The sequence below is a fragment of the Dicentrarchus labrax genome, unplaced genomic scaffold (genome assembly GCF_905237075.1).
Source record: "Dicentrarchus labrax unplaced genomic scaffold, dlabrax2021, whole genome shotgun sequence".
Classification (NCBI taxonomy): Eukaryota; Metazoa; Chordata; class Actinopteri; family Moronidae; genus Dicentrarchus; species Dicentrarchus labrax.
The window spans coordinates 19,359,717-19,381,760 of record NW_026136724.1 but is presented as its reverse complement, the minus strand read 5'-3'; the positions used below and the strand labels follow the sequence as shown (position 1 = coordinate 19,381,760).

The window sequence follows — 22,044 nt, the reverse complement described above, 5'->3', positions numbered from 1 at the left end:
GGTTAACTCCACGAGGAAAATATATTATTAATGAATATTTGCTTGTTTTGAATCACAATTATCAGTTCTTTGTGTTTAATTAGCAAAACTTCAAAGCGTCTGTGGCAAGAAAGGTTTGTCTCTGTCAATGCAACAACTGTGTGTTTTTAAACTAATAAAACTCATACTGACACTGATTTACTCTTAACTGTGTATTTAAATTTGATGTGTCAATATTAGTTTTTACTCCATTAAATCTTGACAATGACTAAACTTTTTAAATGTAATTATCAGCCAGTTTCTAACACATTATATAGAGATAAATATATTACAACACTGCCTCCCTGTGGTCTTAATTATGAATTGCACTTTTAAACTTTAATTCTGTTTGACTGAACTATTTGATGGATATAAATAGTTTAATGAAACTGAATGGATTGGACTTTTCTTTCCAGAAAGAGGCAGTATAGACACATTTAAATAAGTTTCTTCCTCTGATTCAAAGTTTACATTTGTTTATTAAATGTTGCAAAGAAATATATCTTATATATTATGTTGTGATGTATTTTTATAACAGGAAATATGAAAGATCTGCATTTTAAAGACAGCTCTTTATGAGTAAGTGTTTTACATCAGTAGTGGAAAGTACATTAATTCAAATAATAGTAAAAATGTTCAGTATTTTCATTCTTTATTCTTCAATATACTTCAGAGGGAAAGTGTACTTTCTTCTACTCCATTACAATTATCTGCTAGTAACAAGTTACTTTACAAATTGATTGATTTATGAGACATATGATATATTATAAGCTCATGAAATACAATATACTGTTGTGTCTGAAACGTTTGTCTGTTCTGGGCTACTGTAGAAACATGGTGGCCTTCATGTACCCAGGTGACCCGTGGCATCTGTAGATATATACAAAGCTCATTCTAAGGTAAGAAAACTACAACAATTCTTTATTTTCAGGTGATTTTACGCTAATAAAAACATAAATATGCAGATTATATTCAATTTCTGGTAATAGATACTCATTAAAGTTACACACTGTGGAGGCCAATCTCCAAGCAGCAAAGGGATGGTACTATTTATTAAGAAATGTTAGAGTTTGACAGAAAGTTTATTGCATTTAAAGCTCTAAAGTCGTGAGATAATAAAACATGTATGTTTCCATATTTTATATATTTTTTTAGTATTTGGTCCAATTGTTTTTTGTTTTTTTTTAAATGGTTAATTGTGTTGAAATCCAGAGTTGCAAAGTAGAAACTATTACAAACACCATTAGAAAATAATTCAATAAAGCGTGGAAGGTAAACTTGTGTTCATATAAACTTTTTGAGGTACACACTACAACTCCCAAGGTACATTTCGGCAACAAGCTGTAAATGATCCAATCACAGACTTCAGAATTATGTGACGTGCATAGCTAACGGTCGGAGCTCTGGCGGTTTTAGGAAAAACAGTTAAAAGGCTTATGGGTATTGTAGTATTTAGACCTGTCCGCTATGCTAAAATACGGTATGTCAGAAAATAGGTGGATATAATTAAATTGGTGACCATAAAATTAACATACAGGGTCGTTACTTCATGCAGGAGAGAAAAACTATAATATATAAATATATTATTTTTCTAAATTGATACAAAGACTCTGAGTTCAGAATAAATGACACACTCATGTTAACAGAAGTTATTTTTTTATTACTGCTAATTCACAGACAATTGCAAACAGGAAATATCAGAAATTAGATATATCTTATATATCCATCTTATTATTTAAAGAGCTCCCAGAAAAGTGTCCGCTTAAATAAACTTGAGCATCTTAAATAAACTTATAATAAATAATAAAAGATGTTCAGGTAACACTTCGGTTTATTCATTTCCAACTCTTTAAAAGTTTCCTGGAAAGAATGTCATTTGGTATTAATTATATGGACGAGAGATAATTGATTGCTCGTTTAACCTGGCGAATGTTGTAGTCAGTGCACAGCAGGGCTAGCATACAAAATACATTGTCTAATAATAAATTAATGTGTTTCTCTCTCTCAATGCAGTTACTATAAATAATACCAAATGACATGCTTCTTTCAGCACAACTTTAAGTGATTTGGAAATTACAACCTGTAAAATATAAAAAGGGTAAAGCTTTATTTCATGGGTCCATAATTCTTTTTAATAATTTCTTAATGTACAAAAACACTCCTGGAAAGAACTATGTCATCTGTTACTCATTATAAAAGGAGAAAAAAAAAAAGTGTTTAATTGCTATGCTTAGAAATAAATAATTCAAATAAATTCATCTCTTTTTTTGAAATTTTGCTGGACATTTACTTTTTTTTTTTTCATATAATTTCGTATAAAATTACAGAATCCTTTCCAGGAAATGTCGTAAGAAATTATAGACCCATGAAATAAAACGCCACTACTTTACAGCGTTACCAGATGATAGGACAAGACTTAAAAGTTAAAAAGGAACAATCCGACATTTTGGCGAGTCCTGATATGTTTTTTTTTAAACCCAAATGTAGATGAGAAAATGGCAGAAATGATCAAAAAGTTATAATTGCACGCTTATAAAATGGAGCTTGCAGTTTCCCTCTGCTTCCAGTCATTAAGCATCTGTTGTGTTTGATAAAGAGATATTTCTCATCTCTTCTGACTCTGGGTAGGATGGAAAACAGGAAGATTTCATCGTGAAGTTGAGGGCAGATTGTCTGTTTTTGGAATGAAAACTAATTTAATGGTTTTGAGGTTTAAGCATAATTAAAAATATAATGATAAAAGGTAATATTTTACCTTTAAATCAACAAATCCCATTAAAAAAAAGACCAAAACCAACCATCAGATATATCCATTGTGGTCCAAAAACTATTCCTGGGTGACATGTTCCTTCATTAGCATTAACACACCACGTAGTTTATTGTGACTCAATCGCACGTTCACTGTCCCGCTGCACCAAATATCACCAGAACACCAAATGTGGATTCATCCGCCGCTGAAAATAGTCCCCGAAAAAAAAAAACACATTCTCCTCCTGTTTTACTTTTTAAAGCCAAAATGCTGAACATTTAGTAACTGCAGCTTCTCATATACACAACGTTTTGCTGCTTGTCTGTTTTATATCACTGTAGGACTTCACCTTGTGCTCTTATATTTAACGATTATAGACAAAAAGATGAATTAGGTAAATTAAGTGATGATTAAAATGATGGTTAGTTGCAGCCCTGCTTAAAAAACTACCACTAACATTGTTGGTTTTGGTCTTTTCGGGAGTTTGTTGACAGAATAGAGACTAATGTCGAGCCTTACCAGCTTCCCACAGAGAGAGACTGAGACTTGACACGACACTGAACTTTTATTTGGTGATAATTCAACGTAGTTCTATGGTTATTGTTAAGTTTAGTGAACTCAGCTGAGGTAGGTGAGGACAGGTGGAGGGTGAGGACAGACGGGGTGTCTCAGCTGAGGTAGGTGAGGACGACAGACTGGATAGGCAGCCTGCAGACCGGACACAGCTTGTTCCTCTTCTTCAGCTTCCTCGCACAGACGTAGCAGGACATGAGGTGTCCGGTCCGTCCGTGGACGATGCAGCCGTTCTTCGGCCGGGACTGACAGATGAGACAGGGGTCCAGGCACGAGTCCGGCAGCCGCCACTCCGCCGACACGCTGCGCTCCAGCTCGGGGACCGCGGGGGGAGGCGGATCGGTCGGGGAAGACGGGAGAAGCTCCTGGGAGTCGATGGAGGAGGAGGAGGGCTGGGAGTCGGGAGTCCAGAGCTTCTGCTGGGAGAAGGAGGAGGAGGAAGGCTGCGAGGATGACAGGAGATCCTGGGAGTTGGGAGCGGAGGAGGTGGAGTCGGGAACGGAGAGCGCCGAGTCAGACAGGCACTGCGAGAGGAGAGGAGTTCTTGCTCTTTTCCCGTCTGGAACGTCGACTCCTTCGTTCTCCTCGTTGTCGGAACCTTCAGGAGACACAACCAATCAGTAAATCAATCATCAGTAGTGCAAAAGAGCTGAACGTTGGAAATGATCACAATACTAATCAATATTTAACAAATCACATAATCAAAATATAATAATCTAAATGTTTCATTTAACTTTGTTCCTGTTACCAAACAAAAACCTTCACATGTGTAAGTGTGAAACCTTAACTTTGGTAGCTTTTAAGTCAAAGTCAAGAGTCCTAATAAGCCGGAGACTACGTATAGACCAGGACCCACAAAGCTTTAACAGCACAGTAAGTTTTAATCCTGCTTGTTAATATCATATAAACCAAAAATCACGTAATACACTGGGTTTAAATGTTAAGGATTAAGAAACCATCAGTACAACCCCGGTCCTGACTCCGAGGTTCGGGACTTAAAACCTACCTGAAGCTTCTGTGGCTGCTGATTGGTCGGTTGGCTTTGGGGGCAGGGCTTTAGGGCTGGAGCAGGCCGACTTCGTTATATCCTCGGGCAGCCAATCGTGACGCAGCGTCCAACAGCGGAGACAATTTCTGGGGAGGGGGGGGTTCAGCTCGTCACACTTGACACACCTCCAGTAGTCCTGAGAGAGAGAGAGAGAGAGACAACACACAGTTAGACCTATACAACAGTGTGTCTGTGTGTGTGTGTGTGTGTGTGTGTGTGTGTGTGTGTGTTTAGACTCACAGCCTCAGTGATCTCTGTGTCTTCGTCAAAGGAGTCCTCATCCTCTTCCTCAAAGATGGTGACCTCGTATACCTGGAGACAGACAGACAGACAGGGTTTTGGTACAGTTAGCGCTGAAACAATTAGTCAATTAATCAATTATTCTAATATATCATTCTGAGTCATTTGTTTTTTTAAGAAGAAGGTCTTCGGGTTGTGGACAGAACGAGACATTTGAGGACATCACCTTGGGCTTTGGGACATCAGCATTTTCACTGTTTTCTGAACCAAACAACTAATCGATGAATCAGGAAAATGATGGATAATCTTCTAATAATTGTTAACTGCAGCCCTAAATGCCATCTTATTGAGATATGACTGAAATTCTCATTGCCTAATACATTTCTCATCATCAACAAACACAAAGACCTAAACCAACAATGTGTTAGTCCGCCTCTCAACACTTTGACTTCCTGTCTGTGGCCTCCAGCTCCAAGCCCATTGGTCCCCTAACAGCACAAATATATCGTTTCATTTGTAGAAAAACATCCAGTAATTTCCTAAAACAGCTCTTTACTGTATTTGTCAAACAAACAGGAGGACTTAGAGCAAGTTCTTGGTTATTTTAGGCAGCGGATTAATCCACATTTGGTGCTGCAGTGAGTATTTGGGGCAGTAGGACGGTGTATGTGAGTGTGACTCAACTACAGTGTGTGTCACCAGTGTGGCTCACTGAGTAAAAGTTTCTGGATTATAACGGAGGAAGAACATATAGTCGTTAACAGATACATTCAGGGTTGGATATATTAATAAGAATACAGAATGTCGTCATTACTTTGGTGTTTACCTGGTCATCTGCGGACAGAGAGGCATCGTCTTCGTTGTAGTCGTCAGACGCGATGGACTCCACCTCAAATTCGACGCTGAAGTTGTCGCTGTCTGAGTCTGAGGGTGCAATCGTGACCTCTGACCTCCCAGACTAAAACACACACACACACAGCACGCATTATAAACCAATACAACAATCCTGGATCAATCAAACAAAAGACAGTGTGTGTGTTTGTTATGTTGGAGGATAACACTCACTGTGCTGTGTGAGTCGGATGATTGGCTGCTGTGTCTGTCCCGCCCACTTCCCAGTCCACCAATCACACACCAGGACAGGCTCTCGTCAAAGGTCAGGGAGTAGCTGTCTGACCTTCTCCTCTTCCTTCCCTCTCCTTCCTCTCCCTCTTCTGACTCCTCCTCATCTTCGTCGTTCTCTACACTGTGGGAGGGGCCTGAGGAGACCGGGGCGGGTGGAGTTTAAGGCCACAATATCACAGGTTTGTCTATGAGCTTTAAAAAGATGTGGCGGCGCCTCGGAGGGAAGACTCACCTGGGTCACTGCTCCGGCAGCTCCTCCTCCTTCTCCTTCGCGTTCTCCTCCTATCCGGCGATGAAGAGCGACTTTCTGAATCTGCATCCTAAAAACACAAAAACACACATTCAGATCTGGAACTAAAATTCAGTCTTAAATCTTCTTCCTTGAATTTCATTTGTCCACTCTATCCTGTGTAGGACAATAATGTTTTACGTGCTCTTAAGTGTTACTTGGTGTAAAAAAGTAATTGATCAAGTTTCAGTTATTAAAAAAAACAACTATTACTATTATTCCTGTATTTGCTGCTGTTCTTGAGTTTCCATCATTAGTATTACTTTGTGCATTCTTTAACAGTTTTTGTCAACCTATTGCTCCCCTTTTTTGATTACTCACAGGACATTTAAATCTAAAAATCTGTCATAAAGTGAACATAAAAGTAGTGTGTGTATCATGTGGTCAAAAGGCAGCTATTATAAGTCACTGAATGTGGGTATCTTACCTCCGTCCCTCTATCTGTCTGGCTGTTACTGTGTGTTTCACTCAAGCTTGGCGATGACTCTGAGAGTGAGAGAGAGAGAGAGAGAGAGAACGACCTTTTAGTTTTGTCTGAATCAGTTGGCAGGAGAACAAGGTGAGGAGGACAATGAGGAGAAGATCTGAATCAAGGCTTCAGCCATATTTGCATTGACATGTTTCCTGTCATCAGTTTGACATTAGAGAAAGAAAGCAGTCCTACCTTGGCTCTTCACAGCCACCAGGTTCTTGGTGATCATAGCAAACAGAACTCTGAAACATAAACATATTTTAGTTGCAACATAAAAGGTCTTTTTTTAATATTTAAAGTACAAAATGTGATGCTTTACTGACAGAAAGGTCCCTTTCAGAAACTGTTCTTGTGGAGACAAACAGTGATAATGAATCTGAATCTCACCGTGGCTCCTTAACAGAGAAGCTGTCGACTCCCAGCACCCTCCCCAGTGCATCCTGGGAGCAGTGGACGATGTGCTGCTGCTTCTGGTCGTACAGCTGCTTCTGGATGATGTACTGACCGAGGTAGAACATCACCTGCAGGGGGGGAGACCGTCACAGATGCATCATGGGGGGGGGGAATGCAAACACCAGACTACACAGCTGTGGCTGAATGAAGCATTAAAACATACAGGAAACTTAATTTACTATATTACTGTACCTCCTTCATGGTGAAAACATCTTTAGTAGCTCCTGCATGTTGCAGTAAAGTACCGAACTCTACCTTCGGTCGGACCTAAACACACACAAACAGGAAACATTAAACATCTTTAACCAGCAGTAACCAATACGACAATACGTTCAACTTGAGAAAGATGGTGATGATTCTGGATGGTAGCTTAATCAATAACTACATTTTACCACCACAAATGGAAGAGATTATAAAATAGTCAGAAGGGGGGAAATGTGATGGAAATTGTTGTGATTAAAATGCTTATGTGCTGCCCAAACATAATGGAGTTACAACAGGTTAATGCTTTAGATTTAAAAAACATTATTAATGCAATGTAAAATCTATACTGGAGAAGAAAAGACAAAAGGATGTGAATGAAAATCAGCATTGGTTCCATGTTGGTTTTGTTTTGTAGACAAGAATATAACATTAATTCATTAATCCAATCAATTTTCAAGACATTTTAAGCCTTGTTGTGAAACTATGGAGTTATTTGGAAAGGTTAAATTCCCAGAAGAAGTACTTTGCTCCTCTCTGTGTCTGTAAGAGGTTCAACTACAGGCTCTCGCTGGCAGCAATAAATAAATCCTCTGGAATAAGAGATGCTTGTGTGTCCGAGTATTTTAATGGTTCTTCATCACAACGAGGGTTTCTGTCAGTAAACCAGCTGCAACTCACCAATTTGTTGTCGTCAGCGCCGTCGGTGTTAAGTTCCCCGTCAGCTGACATAGTGAAGCTGATCGATCCTGCACACAAACGGGGTCATTAGTGATTATATATTACCACATAAAATACATTTTAAAACCTGTTTCCAAAGTATTAAAGTCTGGAAAACCACTAGGGACACAAAGTCAGACATTTCTTCTGTTCTTTGTAAAGTTGTTTTGGTGAACAGCCGCCTGTTTACACACCCAGCAGTGATATTTCTGGCTCCTTTTAGCTTTGTTTTGTTTTTCCCTAACACAAATATCCTGTTCTTTAGCACCTAAATGGTCCTCTATGTTCACCAGCCGGCTGCCATTAGTGGTGGACAGGAAGGGTAACGGCAGAGGTGGGTGATACCTTCCCGTGAGCGTCAACTTCCACATTAAACAGTCATTTTTGTTCCGTTAGTTTAAAAACGTTGATGAGGGGAAACTCTAAAGCAACTGAATCTAGAGCCTGATTATTCTTCTCATTATCCACGTCTCTCTTTCTCTGTATTCCTGATTAATCCAATGTTGATAAACAGTTTCCCCAAGTCCACACAACTCAAACATATTCACATTTGAGAGGGTGAAAACAGAGAATTTGGATTATTTTCCTTTTAAAAAATGATTCATCAGTTATCCAAATAGTTGGCAATAATTAATTTAACAGTTGACAGCTGATTGATTAATCCACCAATGGTTGCAAGCCTAGGATGAGTCAGTCAGTGTGGAGCTGGGATGGACCCAAAGATGTCTCATCACCTTCTGTAGGCAGAAGCTCAACAGTTATTAGTGGCAGCCTGATTAATGTTCAGTCATCCTGATTAATGTTAAATACACTGATCAGATACCATTAAAGTCTAATTCAATTAATTCACAACAACAACAACAACAACAACAACAACAGGTCTGGTCACCAACTCAGATTCAGTTTGACTTTATACATAGTTGTAGGTAGTAGTAGTTTTGTGGTTTGTGGTGATTTATACTATGTTTCTAATAATTTAGCCAAAATAAATTGGATATTTGTATAAAACATATAATACCAATACAAGTCACCAGTACCACAAACTAACTACAGCCTCACAAATAACCACAAAGTAGAAGCAACAAGTCTCTGAAACAGTTTCATCAAACATTATATTATATTATATTCATGTTTATATATCATATACTCAGTGTTTTAACTAACCTTTGTTTTTCTCTATATGAAGTGTCAGTGGGTTACATGGAGGCACTTCAAATCTAATTTACTATTATTAAATTAGTTTGATTACAGGGCTGTAAAATATAAATAATATATATAATGAATTACCTTTACCACAACATATCAGCAACTATTCTGATAATTAATCATTTAAGTCCTCTTTAGGAAGTAAAAATGCAGAAACAGATAACAAACACTGGATTCTGCTTCTCAAAGCTGAATATTTAATGTTTAATTCAGTTGTCTATGATGGTTAATTCAAAATGTTTGTGTTTTTGACACAATAATTCATTTAAATGTGTCATTTCACAATTTTCTAGGCAACTTATTTGGTTTTAAACATAAATGAAGATAAAGTTACACATAAATCATTGAAAGTTTAGTGCTCCACTAATATAAAACCACCTATTTTCTCAGTTTATACTCATTTATACATTCATTGTGTGCAGTGTTGTTGAATATAAATGAAAAATAAAAGACTTACCAGTATATATACAGAGTAAAAAGTATCAGCAGTCCATCCTGTGCAAAAAAACAGATAAAGTGCAGTCAGAGTGGAGCAGAGAAGAGTTGTAGTCTCTTATAGACCTGCTCAGACATGTCAAGACTAGACCAGACTGTGGCCCGGCCTAGCCTAGCTTGGGGCCTATCAGGGCCCAACAGGGCCAGTCAGGGCTGAGTCAGCAACAGTTTGTTGTATGTTCTCGTTTAAACTGACTGTACCAGCTGATTGAATCACACAGCTCTCTCCTGTTAGACATGCCAGGACTAGTCCAGGATGACTCATCACTGTCAAATTTAGAAACCCATGCTAACCACAATGACACTAACCTCTGGTAACCAGGGACAAACTGGGCTAAACCATGGCTGGGACCACTGGCCTGGCCTGGCCTGAGTATGTCCCTGCAGCAGGACTGTCCTCAGGCTTTTAGGGGAAGTGGATAAAAGTCCGACCTGACGTAATTTCCCCAAATCAGCCCATCAAATTAAATTTGTTCCTCCCCAAAAAATTAAAAACATTCTTGTTTTCTTTTCTAAAAGCTTAAAAACTTACTTATTTAATATACATATACAGTTTAAATGTTGTATTTTAGATTATTATGGGGACATATTAAAAGGGAAGACAGTAAATATCTCACAGAAACAAAAAGGAGCTTTCATCAAATATATAATCATATTATCATAAAGTGAAATTAGTTCTGAGTTTCTGTGTACATTTCTACATAATTTAATTGTTTTCCTGTCAACATGGAGGCAGTAAATAACCCTGTAACCTACAATCAGCAGCAGACAGACTGACTGGGTTCAGGTACAGAGCAGAGTAACCCTGACCCTGGAGGCTGTGTGTGAGAGACCGATGAAAACCAACAAAATCATGAACAACAACAGATTTAATCACATTTTGACTCGTTTTATAATTCAAAATTAAAAGCAAAAATACAACAGCCACCTGTTGGAACCAATAATATGCTTCAAAAACAAATTAAACTATAAATCAGGAGTAATATCGCACACTTGGATTAAAAAAAACAAACTAATATTTCCATTAAAATCCTCATTTAATTCTCAAGTTTACAGCAAAAGAGGCAGGTTTTCTTTTCTCTATAGGATCTGCACACAACCTGTCCAGACTCAACCCGTGCTGCTGGTTAGCCCTGCTCGGCCCGGTTTGGCCCTGTTTGGTCCTTGAGTGTGTAAATATGTCTGGGCAGAGGTCTGAGTGAGTGTGCAGAGAGGTTGGGGGGGGCAAACAGCTGACAAACAGCATGAGTCAGCTGCTGCTCAACAGTTACAACACATGCAGTGAAAATATGCCCGGACATGTCCCGCTCTCCCTCCTCTCCTCCTCCTCCTCCTCCTCCTCCTCCTCCTCCTGACGTTGTACTACACAAACAGACCAGATGAAGGCAGACTCAGGTCTATCACCATGTCTGGATTACTTTCACTACAAACTAAAACGTGCACCAGTGGACGATTGATGAGTAGAAACTGAAGAAAAAAACAACAGTGAAACTTTCACCGCAGGAGGTTAAACACACATTGTGCAGCCTCTGGATGAATGAAGTTTGCTGATTTAATATTGTGCTTGCTTTCTATCTCTTTTATAACTTAAAAGCTAAATGTTAAAGCTTTATGTCACGCTTATGATAATATAACAACAACAACAACAACAACAACAAAACAAAAACAAACCGCATCGTAGCTTCCTTGTATGCTAAAAACACAGCACTCACTTTCTGCCTTCACGTAGGTTTATTCCAAACACTAACACGAATAATTTCAGATTTAACTTCGCAGAATTAAATGCAAAAGCAGATGTGCAACAACAGTTTAATGTGAGTTAGTTACCGGACTTACACAAACTTAACGCCAGCTAGGCTAACGTTACCTCACGTAGAGAGACACTGTATCACCATAAAAAGCCTGTAATCACTCTGAATGTTAGTTTCCAGCTTAATTTAAATATATATATTTTTTTAAAGCGTTAAAACAACGTTAACAGACAGGGGAGCAGGCTAACGGCTGCTACGTCGCCGCTCCTCGGTGCAGCTCGGCCAAGAAAACCCGAGGCTCCGCGGCCTACTAGCACGTTGCTAACCAACCGACTAACTTCTGCTCTCGCCACAGCGCCAAACACTGCTGTAAGAAACTTTAACCATCATTTACGTACCTTTTCAGTCACTCTTGATTAAATAATATCCACAAACAACGTGTATCTGCCGGTTTACCGGACAGTTGAACTACTTATAGCCGATCTGTTTATTGCTCGGTTGCTCCTCTATGTAGAGTCTATGCTGTTCGCTTCATGTGGCGCCCCTACTGGCCGAACGGTGACACTGCATGCGGAGCTCCAGTGGCTGATAACCTGTGATAATCACTAATCAACCTTCTTTTTCTTTCTCTATTTAGATCACTTTAAGTGGCAAACTGTAGGAAATTCACCAAAATATTTAAATACTTTAAGTGTATTAATTTATGTTTATTTATAGGCCATTACACGGCCTGTATTCACACGGTAAACATGTTAATGCCTTTAGGGTTAGGGTTAGGGTTAGGGTCTGTTTTTAAAACCGGTCTTAAAACCCATCTCTTCTCTGTGGCCTTTGACACCTAGTAAGATGTCGACTTTATTTACTTGATTTATTTTTTGTATTTGTTATTTTTACTTTTTGATTGCTTGTTATTGCATGGTTATTATTTTTATTTATGTCTTTTCATTTTATTGTTGTATTATATGTTATTTTGCGCCTCATGTGAGCTGTTATGTCTTTTATTTATGATGTCTTATTTATCCTCCTGTACAGCACTTTGGTCAACTTTGGTTGTTTTAAAGTGCTTAACAAATAAAGTTGGATTGGATTGGATTGGATTTATTGAATCCAGTTTAAATGTCACCAAAATCAACAAAAACTACTACATATTATTTTTTATCTTGTTGTATTATACACTACACAACTTATTTAAACTTATGTACTGTACAGTAGTTCACACATCATGGTTGCCAGGCTAATGCAAAAAGTAAAACAGATTTCTGTTTTGAATTGTTACGGTATTTACTACAGTGCTTTACTCATGTCTTGTTTTGTTATAACAGTCTGTTCTATCAATACTAGATAATCAGTTTCTTCCCTGTGTGATTGATGGGGTTCTCCCGGAGGATCAATATCACACTTATTCTGACTCTGTCCAATAGTAGGTAACTTTTGGAGTGACATATTTAACTGGTTTTCCAAACAAAATGAAATAAATGTTTTAAAGTTAAAGAGTGTAGTTTGTCAATATTTGGTTGCTCTGATGGGACGAGGGTCTGTCTTTGTGTTACTTTGTGTAATGGTACTGGGTGCTTCACGTCTATTATGTGTGTTTATTTTTTTATTTTCTTTTTTAAAATTATATTATTATATATTATTATATTATTATATAATGCGAATAGTGTCAATCCTGGTTTTACTGTGTGACTTTGAAATGCAGACATCAGACATCCAACACTGATCACATCGATTCGCAGTGAAGAACACAGACATTAAAACAATAAACTAACTCGGGCTCTCACACTATGGAGGACTAAAAGTCCCACAATTAATTAAATAAATAAATACACCATTAAATAACTACTTAAATGTGTCATTAATTCATTCAAATACCGATTCATTTTATGTAAAATACATATATAATTATTTCACTGTTTATTTAATTATTTCATGGTCCTGTGTTGCAGTGCTTCATGAATTACTTTAATCTGTCAAACTCACCCATCAAACTGTGAAGGCGGATCCTAACTGATTGGTTACCAATCAATTCCAGATAATGGATCGATGCAGAGCTAGTGAACACATTTCAATACACTAGGTGGCGCTATTGGACTACTTCTTCTAAATCTGCAGTCACTCTGTGGTCAATATCTTGGTCAGAAAATGCGGAAATAACTCCAAGAACTTCAATAAGTTCCTCTGCTTTATTCGCCACATGCTCTGGGTCAGCAGCTCCTGCTTCCACATCCTCTGCTAAGTTAAAAAATAGAATCAAGTGTTTAACTTTAGAAAAATAAAGTGTAGCAGCAGTTTGAGTTTCCCTTTTTCTTTGTTAACTGTTTCATATCTTGATTAACAGTCTCAACAAATGTTATAATAAATGAATATCAACACATCTTTACAATTGAACAGTTTCTTTCCCCTTTATATCTGTTTATACACTTTCTGTTGTTCAGTGAGAGAATTGAGCTCTAACCTCTCTCCCTTGTTGGGCAGTGAATGAATGGGTCAGGATACTGGTTGATTGATCATATTGGGATCTGAGACTGCTTATTTTCTGTGACCTTACTTCAGACTTGAGATGGTATGTTTGATGAAAACTTTGTGTTTTGTCTCATAGTGGCGTTTCACATTGGCACTTTTAATCAGCGCCACGGTCTCTGAACATATGAGACACACTGGTTATGTGCCCCCAGTGGGAAGAATGAATATGAATGAATCTGCCCATTCCAGAAGCTGTATTCTCTGAGTCCCGCTGTTTAAACAGATTTGATTGGCGATTGGTCTGTAAGCTTCTTCTTGATCCGCTAAACAAATACTGTAAAGACTGGAAAAGCTGTGCTGGTTAAAAAAAAGTTTCACAACAGAATACAAAAGAGTGACAACCATGAGTGAGAACAAAACCTGGATGACAAAGTTGCTCATGAGAGTTTTACATGAGCTAAAACCCCTGAAAGGGGACTGTTTTGCAGAGCTTCTTTCTTCTTGCTCCCTTTCTGCAGGTCAAGAGAGGTGAGTTTGGAAATGTGGTGCAGCCTTATCTTAAGAAATACAGACACAACCAGTGACAACAAGTTGGAATGATGGTTGTGGATGCCAAACTGTCTCCTCAATGTGTTCCCCCTCTGTTCCAGTCTCCTCCCGGACGATGTGTGTCGACACCTTTGGAGCTTGCTTTGATGAAGCTTGGCAAATCACCCTCTCTGCAGCTCTCAGCACCTTATAATAATAATAATAATAATAATACTAATAATACATTATATTTATATAGCGCTTTACACAGTGCTCAAAGACACTTTACAGAACAGCGAAAATAAGAACAAAGAACAAAGCAATTTTAATATACAAAGATTAAGAGATTAAAAAAACACAAAAAAATAAACATAAAATCAAACCTTCACTGTGCCTTGTGATGGATCACCAGGCCACCGTTGTTTTTCAGGGCTAGAAGGTGGTAGCTCTCGTCAAATGATGATGGTACAGCATCTCTGACCAAGCTCACACGGCACACATCACAGGACAGCTTTCACAGAAACTGCCAGACTACAAATCCTGCTATATAGACGAGGGCCTTTTCCACCAGACCACCAAACCGAGTGGGAAGATAACTGTGGGCACACACACGAAGGCCGAAATGTTGGTGAATGGAGATGGGTGCTCTTCAGCAGTTTCAGCAGAGGACATCTCTACAGCTGACAGGGACACAGTGTCATCTAGGTGAGACACCACACCGAACCATCAGACGGCGGAAGATGGCCTGGAACTGGCGTGCAGATGGATTGTTATTCCAGCCGCCTTGTATGGAAAACAGACACACAATACATACATTCATCACAAGACATAACATATAAAGATATTCATCAGAATTTATTGTAATTAAAAGAACACCAACCCTACCTGACGCTCTGATTGAATTAAATAGGACCTGTAGGTGAGCACATACCGCCAGTGGTGGGCACAGACTTTTTGAAGGGCAGGGGTGGAAAGAAAAGAAAAGGGCGCCACTGTAGAGGGCACTTTAGACACGTTTTATATGTTATACAAATGGCACATTATATAGCCTTAAAACAGACTAACTACACTGACTACTCAGGTTAGTTTGCTGTTAGGATCAGCATCCACGAGAACTGTGAAGAACACACAGCGACATGGATGTATGAAGGAAATAAATCCCTACTTCTTTCAAGTAGATGCCATTTCCTGTATTCCAGTGCATTTTAACACCATATTAGCACCAGATAGTAATCCAAACTGGTTCTGTGAGATATTGTTCTGGCTCAATATAGATCAACAAAGGGCCCAACATAAATAGCTACTCAATAGCATTAGCCTACTAACAAGACTTTCTGTCCGTAAAGCAGTAAAGGGAATTTTCCATCACATAGAATGGAACAGATCTTTATTGTCATTGTCACAGGTACAACGGTATTTAAAGTGCTCTCCAGTCAGTGCATCATTCATAGAAATATAAATTAATAAATAATTAATTGAAGTGCTAGTGTTACCTAAAAAAGTAAGTAGAAACATATAACATCATTAGCAGCATACACACACACCCAGTCATTGCATAAAGTATGAACATTCATCTGCAGGCATGCTGTCCTTGCATTGATCCATTTAATATCTGAGTCAGTTGGATAACAACTGTGTTTGAGTCTATTTGTCCTTGCTTTAATTGATCTGTACCTCCTGCCTGAAGGCAACAGTTCCAACAGAGAGTGACCAGGAGGGTGAGTGTCCTTTATGATGTTCTGGGCTTTTTTGAGGCAACGGGAACTGTGTAGTTCTTCCAGTGTGGGGAGAGGACAGCCGACAATCTTTAGAGCGGTGTTGATGAGCCTCTGGAGCACATTCCTCTGAGCCGCTGTGCAGCTGGTGTACCATACGCATTATGCAGTATGGAGGCACGTAAAAGGGGACAAGCAGTCTTTGTGTGATGTTAGTTCCTCAATTCTCAGGAAGTAGTCTCTGCTGGGCCTTTTTAACAGCTCAGAGGTGTTCACAATCCAGGACAGGATTGAGAAGAGAGAGAGAAGAGAGAGAGAGAGAGAGAGAGAGAGAGAGAGAGTCACGTGGAGCAATGCTGACGAAACTCAGGTAAAACTGTCAAAACCAGACAACGCTGATCAAATATGGATCCAGATTTTGTTACTACATTGTCTATTTCTCGCTTCAAATGACTGCAGAAACATATTTCAGTTTACAGTTTAGTCACAATATAGATAAGTTTTTCCTACAACCGTCATGTTTGAAGCAACTAAACACCGCCCACCACACTGGAAGTTAACACTGCTTGGCAGGTGTGCGGTTGATGAGAAACCCGTCACTGTGTTGCTACCAGGAGCTGCTGTTACATTCATTTAATGATGGGAATTTCTCCTCTAACTCTCTGCAGTGTTTTACTGTTTGTGGGAACTGTCACCGGTAAGTTTATCATATTATTCATTAAGTTTTTACTGTTTTTGGTTTGATGCTAAACTTCTATTCTAGTATGAAATGTGTGTTTGAGGAGATCAGTGACGCTTTTTATATAAACTCAAATTGTACTGGGTAGTGAAATGTGTAGATTTCAATGTATTTAACGCTTCATATAAAATAAGTTAAATATTGAATTATATTGGCACAGAAACAACAGTAGCAACAACTATATGCAATTTCCCAGCTTGGGATCAATAAAGTATATCTATCTATCTAACTACACTAATAGTAGTGACTGATGATGATGAACATGAAACTGTTTGCAGTTTGAAGAACACAGACATCTCACACAAGTGTGTGTCTATCTCTTTGTAGCAGCCATATATGATTCAAGCCTTTTACTTGATCCTAGACTAAATTCTAATTCATTTGAAAGCCTTGTTCTTAGTCTTTCTCACCCAAACTGGAAAACACTGCAGCCAGTTCTATTTGTTATAGTGTACCGCGCTCCTGGACCGTACTCTGATTTTATATCTGAATTCTCAGAGTTTTTATCAAGTTAGGCCTTAAATCAGATAAAGTAATTATTGTAGGTGATTTTAATATTCATGTGGATGTTAACATTGACAGACTTAGTAATGCATTTATATCATAATATAGGAGCATTTCACCCGTGGAAACATTAATATTTATTGAAAGTGGGTTATATATGTAGTCGAAATGTAACGCATATTTTGAATTTGGTGCCTATTTGACCGAGAAAAGAAAGAAAGTGACTTTAGGGCGCATTTGTATGAAAGACAACAACTCCCACAATGCACAGCTCCGCAAGCCGCTCACAAAGAGTCAAGGACTACAACAACGTGAATGTAAACCATTTATTTACAGAAATATATCAACAACAACAAAAATAAATATGTTAACAATGACAGTTATAGTTCCTCCTGAAACACTCACTTTACAGTCAGACGTCCGTGTGTCCGTAGGCGCACAGCGAGAGCACAGGCACCAGCAGTCCGCCCCAGCGAGAGCCAGTCCGGGCTCCTCGTCCGCGACAGGCTGGTCCTCTGCCTCGGCTGCAGCAGCCTCAGCGGCTGCTCGCTATATAGTCGGCTCATAAAGGTAGCCACGAACATTACTGATTTCGACCATCATACTTTAAAAAATTTCTTCCATATTAGATTGATTAACCATAATGGGAAGTCGTAACTCCGCTTAGCTGATCCATTGTTCTTGAAATAAAGAACAAGTCTTTGGCCTTAAAAAATTATGTTTTTTAAAGTTTCCGCAGGTCGCACCCCACTGATCTGTAACAGATAACTGAAAATGAGGATAACCAGATGCCCTGATACCAGAGAGAAAAAGAACATTCAAGATACTGTTGATAAATGTAAGAAAACACTGAACCTGTGGTTGCAGAGAGACAGGACCCTGTTTGGTAGAACACTGTTAACTAAAACAGAAACTATATCTCGGTTGAACTACCCTGCATACTCTTTAGTTGTATCTCCCAAAGTTGTAAAGGATATTAATAAATTCAATTTTAACTTTATTTGGAGAAATAAGCAAAGCATCAGGAAAGGAAATTTGCTTAAAGGCTATGAAGCAGGTGGGATAAAAGCTATAGATTTGAAATTATGAATGGAGTAGTAAAGGTTAAATGGCTACAATCTTTTCTTAAGAATAGTCAAGACATTTGGTTCTCTTTATCTTCACTTGTGTTTAAGAAATTGGGTGGCATCGAGTTCTTGCTAAAATGTGATTTTGTGATATCTAAACTGCCTGTTAAACTCTCTCCTTCCACCAACAAGTGCTTTCACACTGGAAAATGATTTATACACATAATTTCACTCCCCACAACGTCCCACTGTGGAACAACAGATTTATCCTAAGCAGAAGAAAATCTATATTTATGGAAAACTGGATGAGGAATCAAATCTTGTCAATCATGCATCTGATGGATAGAAATGGCAATACACTGAAACTAGACGAATTTAATAATACTTATAACTTAGATTGTTCTGTTAAAGATTATGTCAAGGTTATACAAAACATTCCAACAGTACTCATTCAGATGATCAAGAATAATCTAGATACTATCTAATTTTAGATACTATCTAATCGAGTATACTGAGCATGTAGACCATGTAGACGGGCTCTGCCGGTACTGTTTTGATCACATGACACTACACATATTTGCACTGATACGCCTACATATTAGTAACCAACGTGTAGGCAGGTGTGTATTTTGGCTGCTGACAAGAAACAAATAGGACAAACTATTAAGAAATGTGAGCCGTACAGACTCTCAGCAATGTTTTTTCCTCTTTTATATTGTATATATAATATATGATATATAATATGTTATTGTAGCACAACTATTTATAAATGTGTGTGGAGAGTTGTGTAACTATATTTCAATCTGTGATGGAAAGGATCCATTCTGTAGTATAATATTTATTACACTGATAAACCGTTGTACAGAGTTACAATCAGGATGTACCTGAATTCAAACAACTGGACTAAACAACGACAAACATTTGAAATGCTGTAAAGACGTCTGTCCCTCAGAGACTTTCAACAGTTTAATGTTTCCACAGGAAAGTTCAGAGCCTCCTGCACAAGTCAGTCAGTCATATTGGGAGGAAGAGGGCCGACGTGCAGCACATTAACATTGTAGGAATTATTGATGTCTGTCCTTCAGAGGTGTTCAAGCTGTGTGAATGTAAATGTCTGTTTCTGCAGGAGAGCATCAGGCAGTTTGTCCGAATCCAACAATGGAGGCAAAACAAGGCGATGACGTCATTCTACGTTGTTTTTTGGAGCCCGAGTTCAACTTGTCTGCTTCCACAGTGGATTGGAGCAGAGTCGACCTCTACAAGCGACCTCCAGTCCACGTATATCGAAGTAAAAAGGACGATCCTAGAGCACAGATGGATCGATACAGAGACAGGACGACTCTCAACCACAAAGAGCTGAGCAGAGGAAACGCGGACCTGCTGATCTCCTCAGTACAACCGTCTGACAGCGGGTCGTACGAATGCTACATCCCAAAACTGAAGGTTGGTTGCACCATCGACCTCGCTGTCGGTAAGAGTTTAATACTTTAATTCCACATTTATTAAATGAAACTGCAGATAATGAAGAACTTTGCCTCAAGGGTTTGTCCATCTCATTGAAACAGAAAAAGAAAACCAGCAGAGCACAACTGGACCTCCAGAGGAAGACAGGGAACCTCACAGGAAAGTTCCCGTTGCTGCCGTTGCTGCTGGTCTTGTTGTTGTTGCTGCTGTTGTTGTTGGTCTGATTGTTTTCCTGGTGAAACGTGGGAAGATCCGTAAGTTACAAACGTACTCTACAGCATTTTATTACCATTATTAAATAAGTGTAATAAGTTTTAATGTAAAGTTAGTGTCACAAACTGGTTTCCATGTTCCCACAGAGATTGGTTAGAAGACACAAAAAGCAGAGACAACAAGCACCGAAATGAACAACCTGATGCCCCAAACAACAACAACAACAACAACAACAACAACAACAACAGACCAACACAATGCTGCAGGAAACGTTCAGAGAGAGTCGGTGGTTGATATTGGCGAGTAAAGTCGTTGCTGATCTTAAACTCTGAGTTAATTTGGTCCAGAAGTGCCGTGTTGAGAAAACAGCATCAGCTCAAATCTTCCCCTAATTCCAGCTCTTATTGTTCAGAGGCACTTCTATCAAAAGTAAACAGAAACGATGTTTAAAATGAGACCGATCCAAATGAGAAAGGATGAAATAAAGGGAGGAGTGTGGAGGGAACATTTAGTCACATGTTTCAATCTCTGCCAGTGTTTAATTCACTCTGATATTAGTCTTAATGCTTCTGTCTCTCTGTTACCAACTTATTCCAGCGCTCTTGTATTTAAAACGCTCTTTCTTTACTCCTGTTCTCACAATATGAGCCCGACTGGAAGCAACTGGGAGCAAACTCAACAATCACAAGTGATTAATAGATTATAATGATCAATTATCGTGCACAAGTTGTTTGGGTCTCCTTCAATATGCACATTGTAAACATTTCTCAGGTCCCAGAATAAATTATTTGAATATATCTATATTTATATGTCACTGTTATTTAATTGACTGGAGGTGACAGACGGTGAAAGAAAGTATCTCTGAGACTGCGTCTGATCAAATTAGGGTTGATTTCATTTAATTTATTTAAGTTTAAAAACCACTGAGCTAAACAGTTTTAACTTTATTGATAAGGTTTTTATGACTCATCTCAACCAGTTCAGATTACTGTAATAATGTCTTCGGCTGTTTATTGATTATTGATCAACCTGTTAGCCTCCCAACTACAAGCTAAATTAATTTAATAAAGTAAAATTAAACTTTTAAACCTGTTTACGGTCTGTAAATGTTTATGTTTATGTTGTCATATTGTTGTTTATGTGTGATCTTTTGTACAATGTCAGCATTATGAAACTTTCCCTAAAGCTTTATATCAATAAATCTATATTAAATATATCTTTAAATGAATATAAAGTCTGTTCTGTGCTTTCTGTTGTTGCTGTGCCAATATAATTCAATATTTAACACATTTTATATGAAATGTTAAATACTTTGAAATCTACACGTTTCACTACCCAGTACAATATGAGTTTATATAAAAAGCATCGCTGATCTCCTCAAACACACATTTCATACTAGAATATAAGTTTAGCATCAAACCCAAAACAGTAAAAACTTAATGAATAATATGATAAACTTACCAGTGACAGTTCCCACAAACAGTAAAACACTGCAGAGAGTTAGAGGACAGATTAACATCATTACATGAATGTAACAGCAGCTCCTGTTTGTTTGAATGATTCTAATACTTGTATTTATATTCCCTTATTAATTGTATTTAAGGTATTGTTAAAACTAAAACATTGTTACCTACCTGTACCTCCCTCTGTACCTGTACTGGGAGCTGTGGTTGTGGTTTGTTTGAACCAGTATGAATATTTAATAACATATAACCTATGGAATAAAATATCAATTAAAGCTGCAAGCAGTGACGCTCTCCTGTGTGGCTCTTTCACTGTGACTGAATATTGGCCTGTAGTTGTGTTCAGGGTAGAACTGTTGTCTAAAGTGTTTGTATTTATTTTAAAAGTTCTTCAGTAGTTCTGTCAAATCAGTTTAATAATATTTCTCATCTTTACTGAACCAAAAGAAAACCTGTCTCAGATATTGGCAGGTTGAGTTCAGTGACTGCAGGAAAATAAAGTTATTAACAGTAAGTTTTATAAGCCAATAGACATTATTATTAATAAA

At 38.2% G+C, this 22,044-nt stretch overlaps 2 protein-coding genes across 4 annotated transcripts; one reads left to right on the top strand and one right to left on the bottom strand.

Moving 5' to 3' along the window:
- Nucleotides 1-1,657: 1,657 nt before the first annotated feature.
- Nucleotides 1,658-11,880, bottom strand: mdm2 (MDM2 proto-oncogene). Of its 2 annotated transcripts, none has more exons than XM_051392670.1 (13): nt 11,739-11,880; nt 9,552-9,589; nt 7,850-7,917; nt 7,160-7,234; nt 6,902-7,035; nt 6,707-6,756; nt 6,470-6,528; nt 5,986-6,073; nt 5,694-5,887; nt 5,443-5,586; nt 4,629-4,700; nt 4,347-4,524; nt 1,658-3,938 (listed from the first exon to the last, which is right to left on the bottom strand). In XM_051392670.1, the coding sequence occupies exons 3-13, from the start codon at nt 7,898-7,900 to the stop codon at nt 3,436-3,438; spliced, it is 1,548 nt and encodes a 515-aa protein (XP_051248630.1). In that variant the 5' UTR covers nt 7,901-7,917; nt 9,552-9,589; nt 11,739-11,880; the 3' UTR covers nt 1,658-3,435. The 2 variants fall into 2 exon arrangements, with proteins under 2 accessions (XP_051248630.1, XP_051248631.1); XM_051392671.1 differs by having other exon boundaries at nt 5,455-5,586.
- Nucleotides 11,881-16,384: 4,504 nt separating this feature from the next.
- Nucleotides 16,385-21,261, top strand: LOC127359099 (CD276 antigen-like). Of its 2 annotated transcripts, none has more exons than XM_051392811.1 (4): nt 16,385-16,416; nt 19,483-19,827; nt 19,922-20,074; nt 20,180-21,261. In XM_051392811.1, the coding sequence occupies exons 2-4, from the start codon at nt 19,515-19,517 to the stop codon at nt 20,188-20,190; spliced, it is 477 nt and encodes a 158-aa protein (XP_051248771.1). In that variant the 5' UTR covers nt 16,385-16,416; nt 19,483-19,514; the 3' UTR covers nt 20,191-21,261. The 2 variants fall into 2 exon arrangements, with proteins under 2 accessions (XP_051248771.1, XP_051248770.1); XM_051392810.1 differs by lacking the exon at nt 16,385-16,416 and adding an exon at nt 16,526-16,743.
- The last annotated feature ends 783 nt before the right edge of the window (nt 21,262-22,044 follow it).

What these genes read in the sequence shown, in the direction of transcription:
- LOC127359099 (XM_051392810.1), top strand. Translation starts at nt 16,683, where the DNA reads ATGATGGGAATTTCTCCTCTAACTCTCTGCAGTGTTTTACTGTTTGTG. An exon ending in GTTTGTGGGAACTGTCACCG is followed by an intron (nt 16,744 to 19,482) that starts GTAAGTTTATCA and finishes CTGTTTCTGCAG; the next exon opens with GAGAGCATCAGGCAGTTTGT. An exon ending in CACCATCGACCTCGCTGTCG is followed by an intron (nt 19,828 to 19,921) that starts GTAAGAGTTTAA and finishes TCATTGAAACAG; the next exon opens with AAAAAGAAAACCAGCAGAGC.
- mdm2 (XM_051392670.1), bottom strand. Translation starts at nt 7,900, where the DNA reads ATGTCAGCTGACGGGGAACTTAACACCGACGGCGCTGACGACAACAAA. An exon ending in GCGCTGACGACAACAAATTG is followed by an intron (nt 7,235 to 7,849) that starts GTGAGTTGCAGC and finishes GTGTGTGTTTAG; the next exon opens with GTCCGACCGAAGGTAGAGTT. An exon ending in AGCAGCCACAGAAGCTTCAG is followed by an intron (nt 3,939 to 4,346) that starts GTAGGTTTTAAG and finishes TGTCTCCTGAAG; the next exon opens with GTTCCGACAACGAGGAGAAC.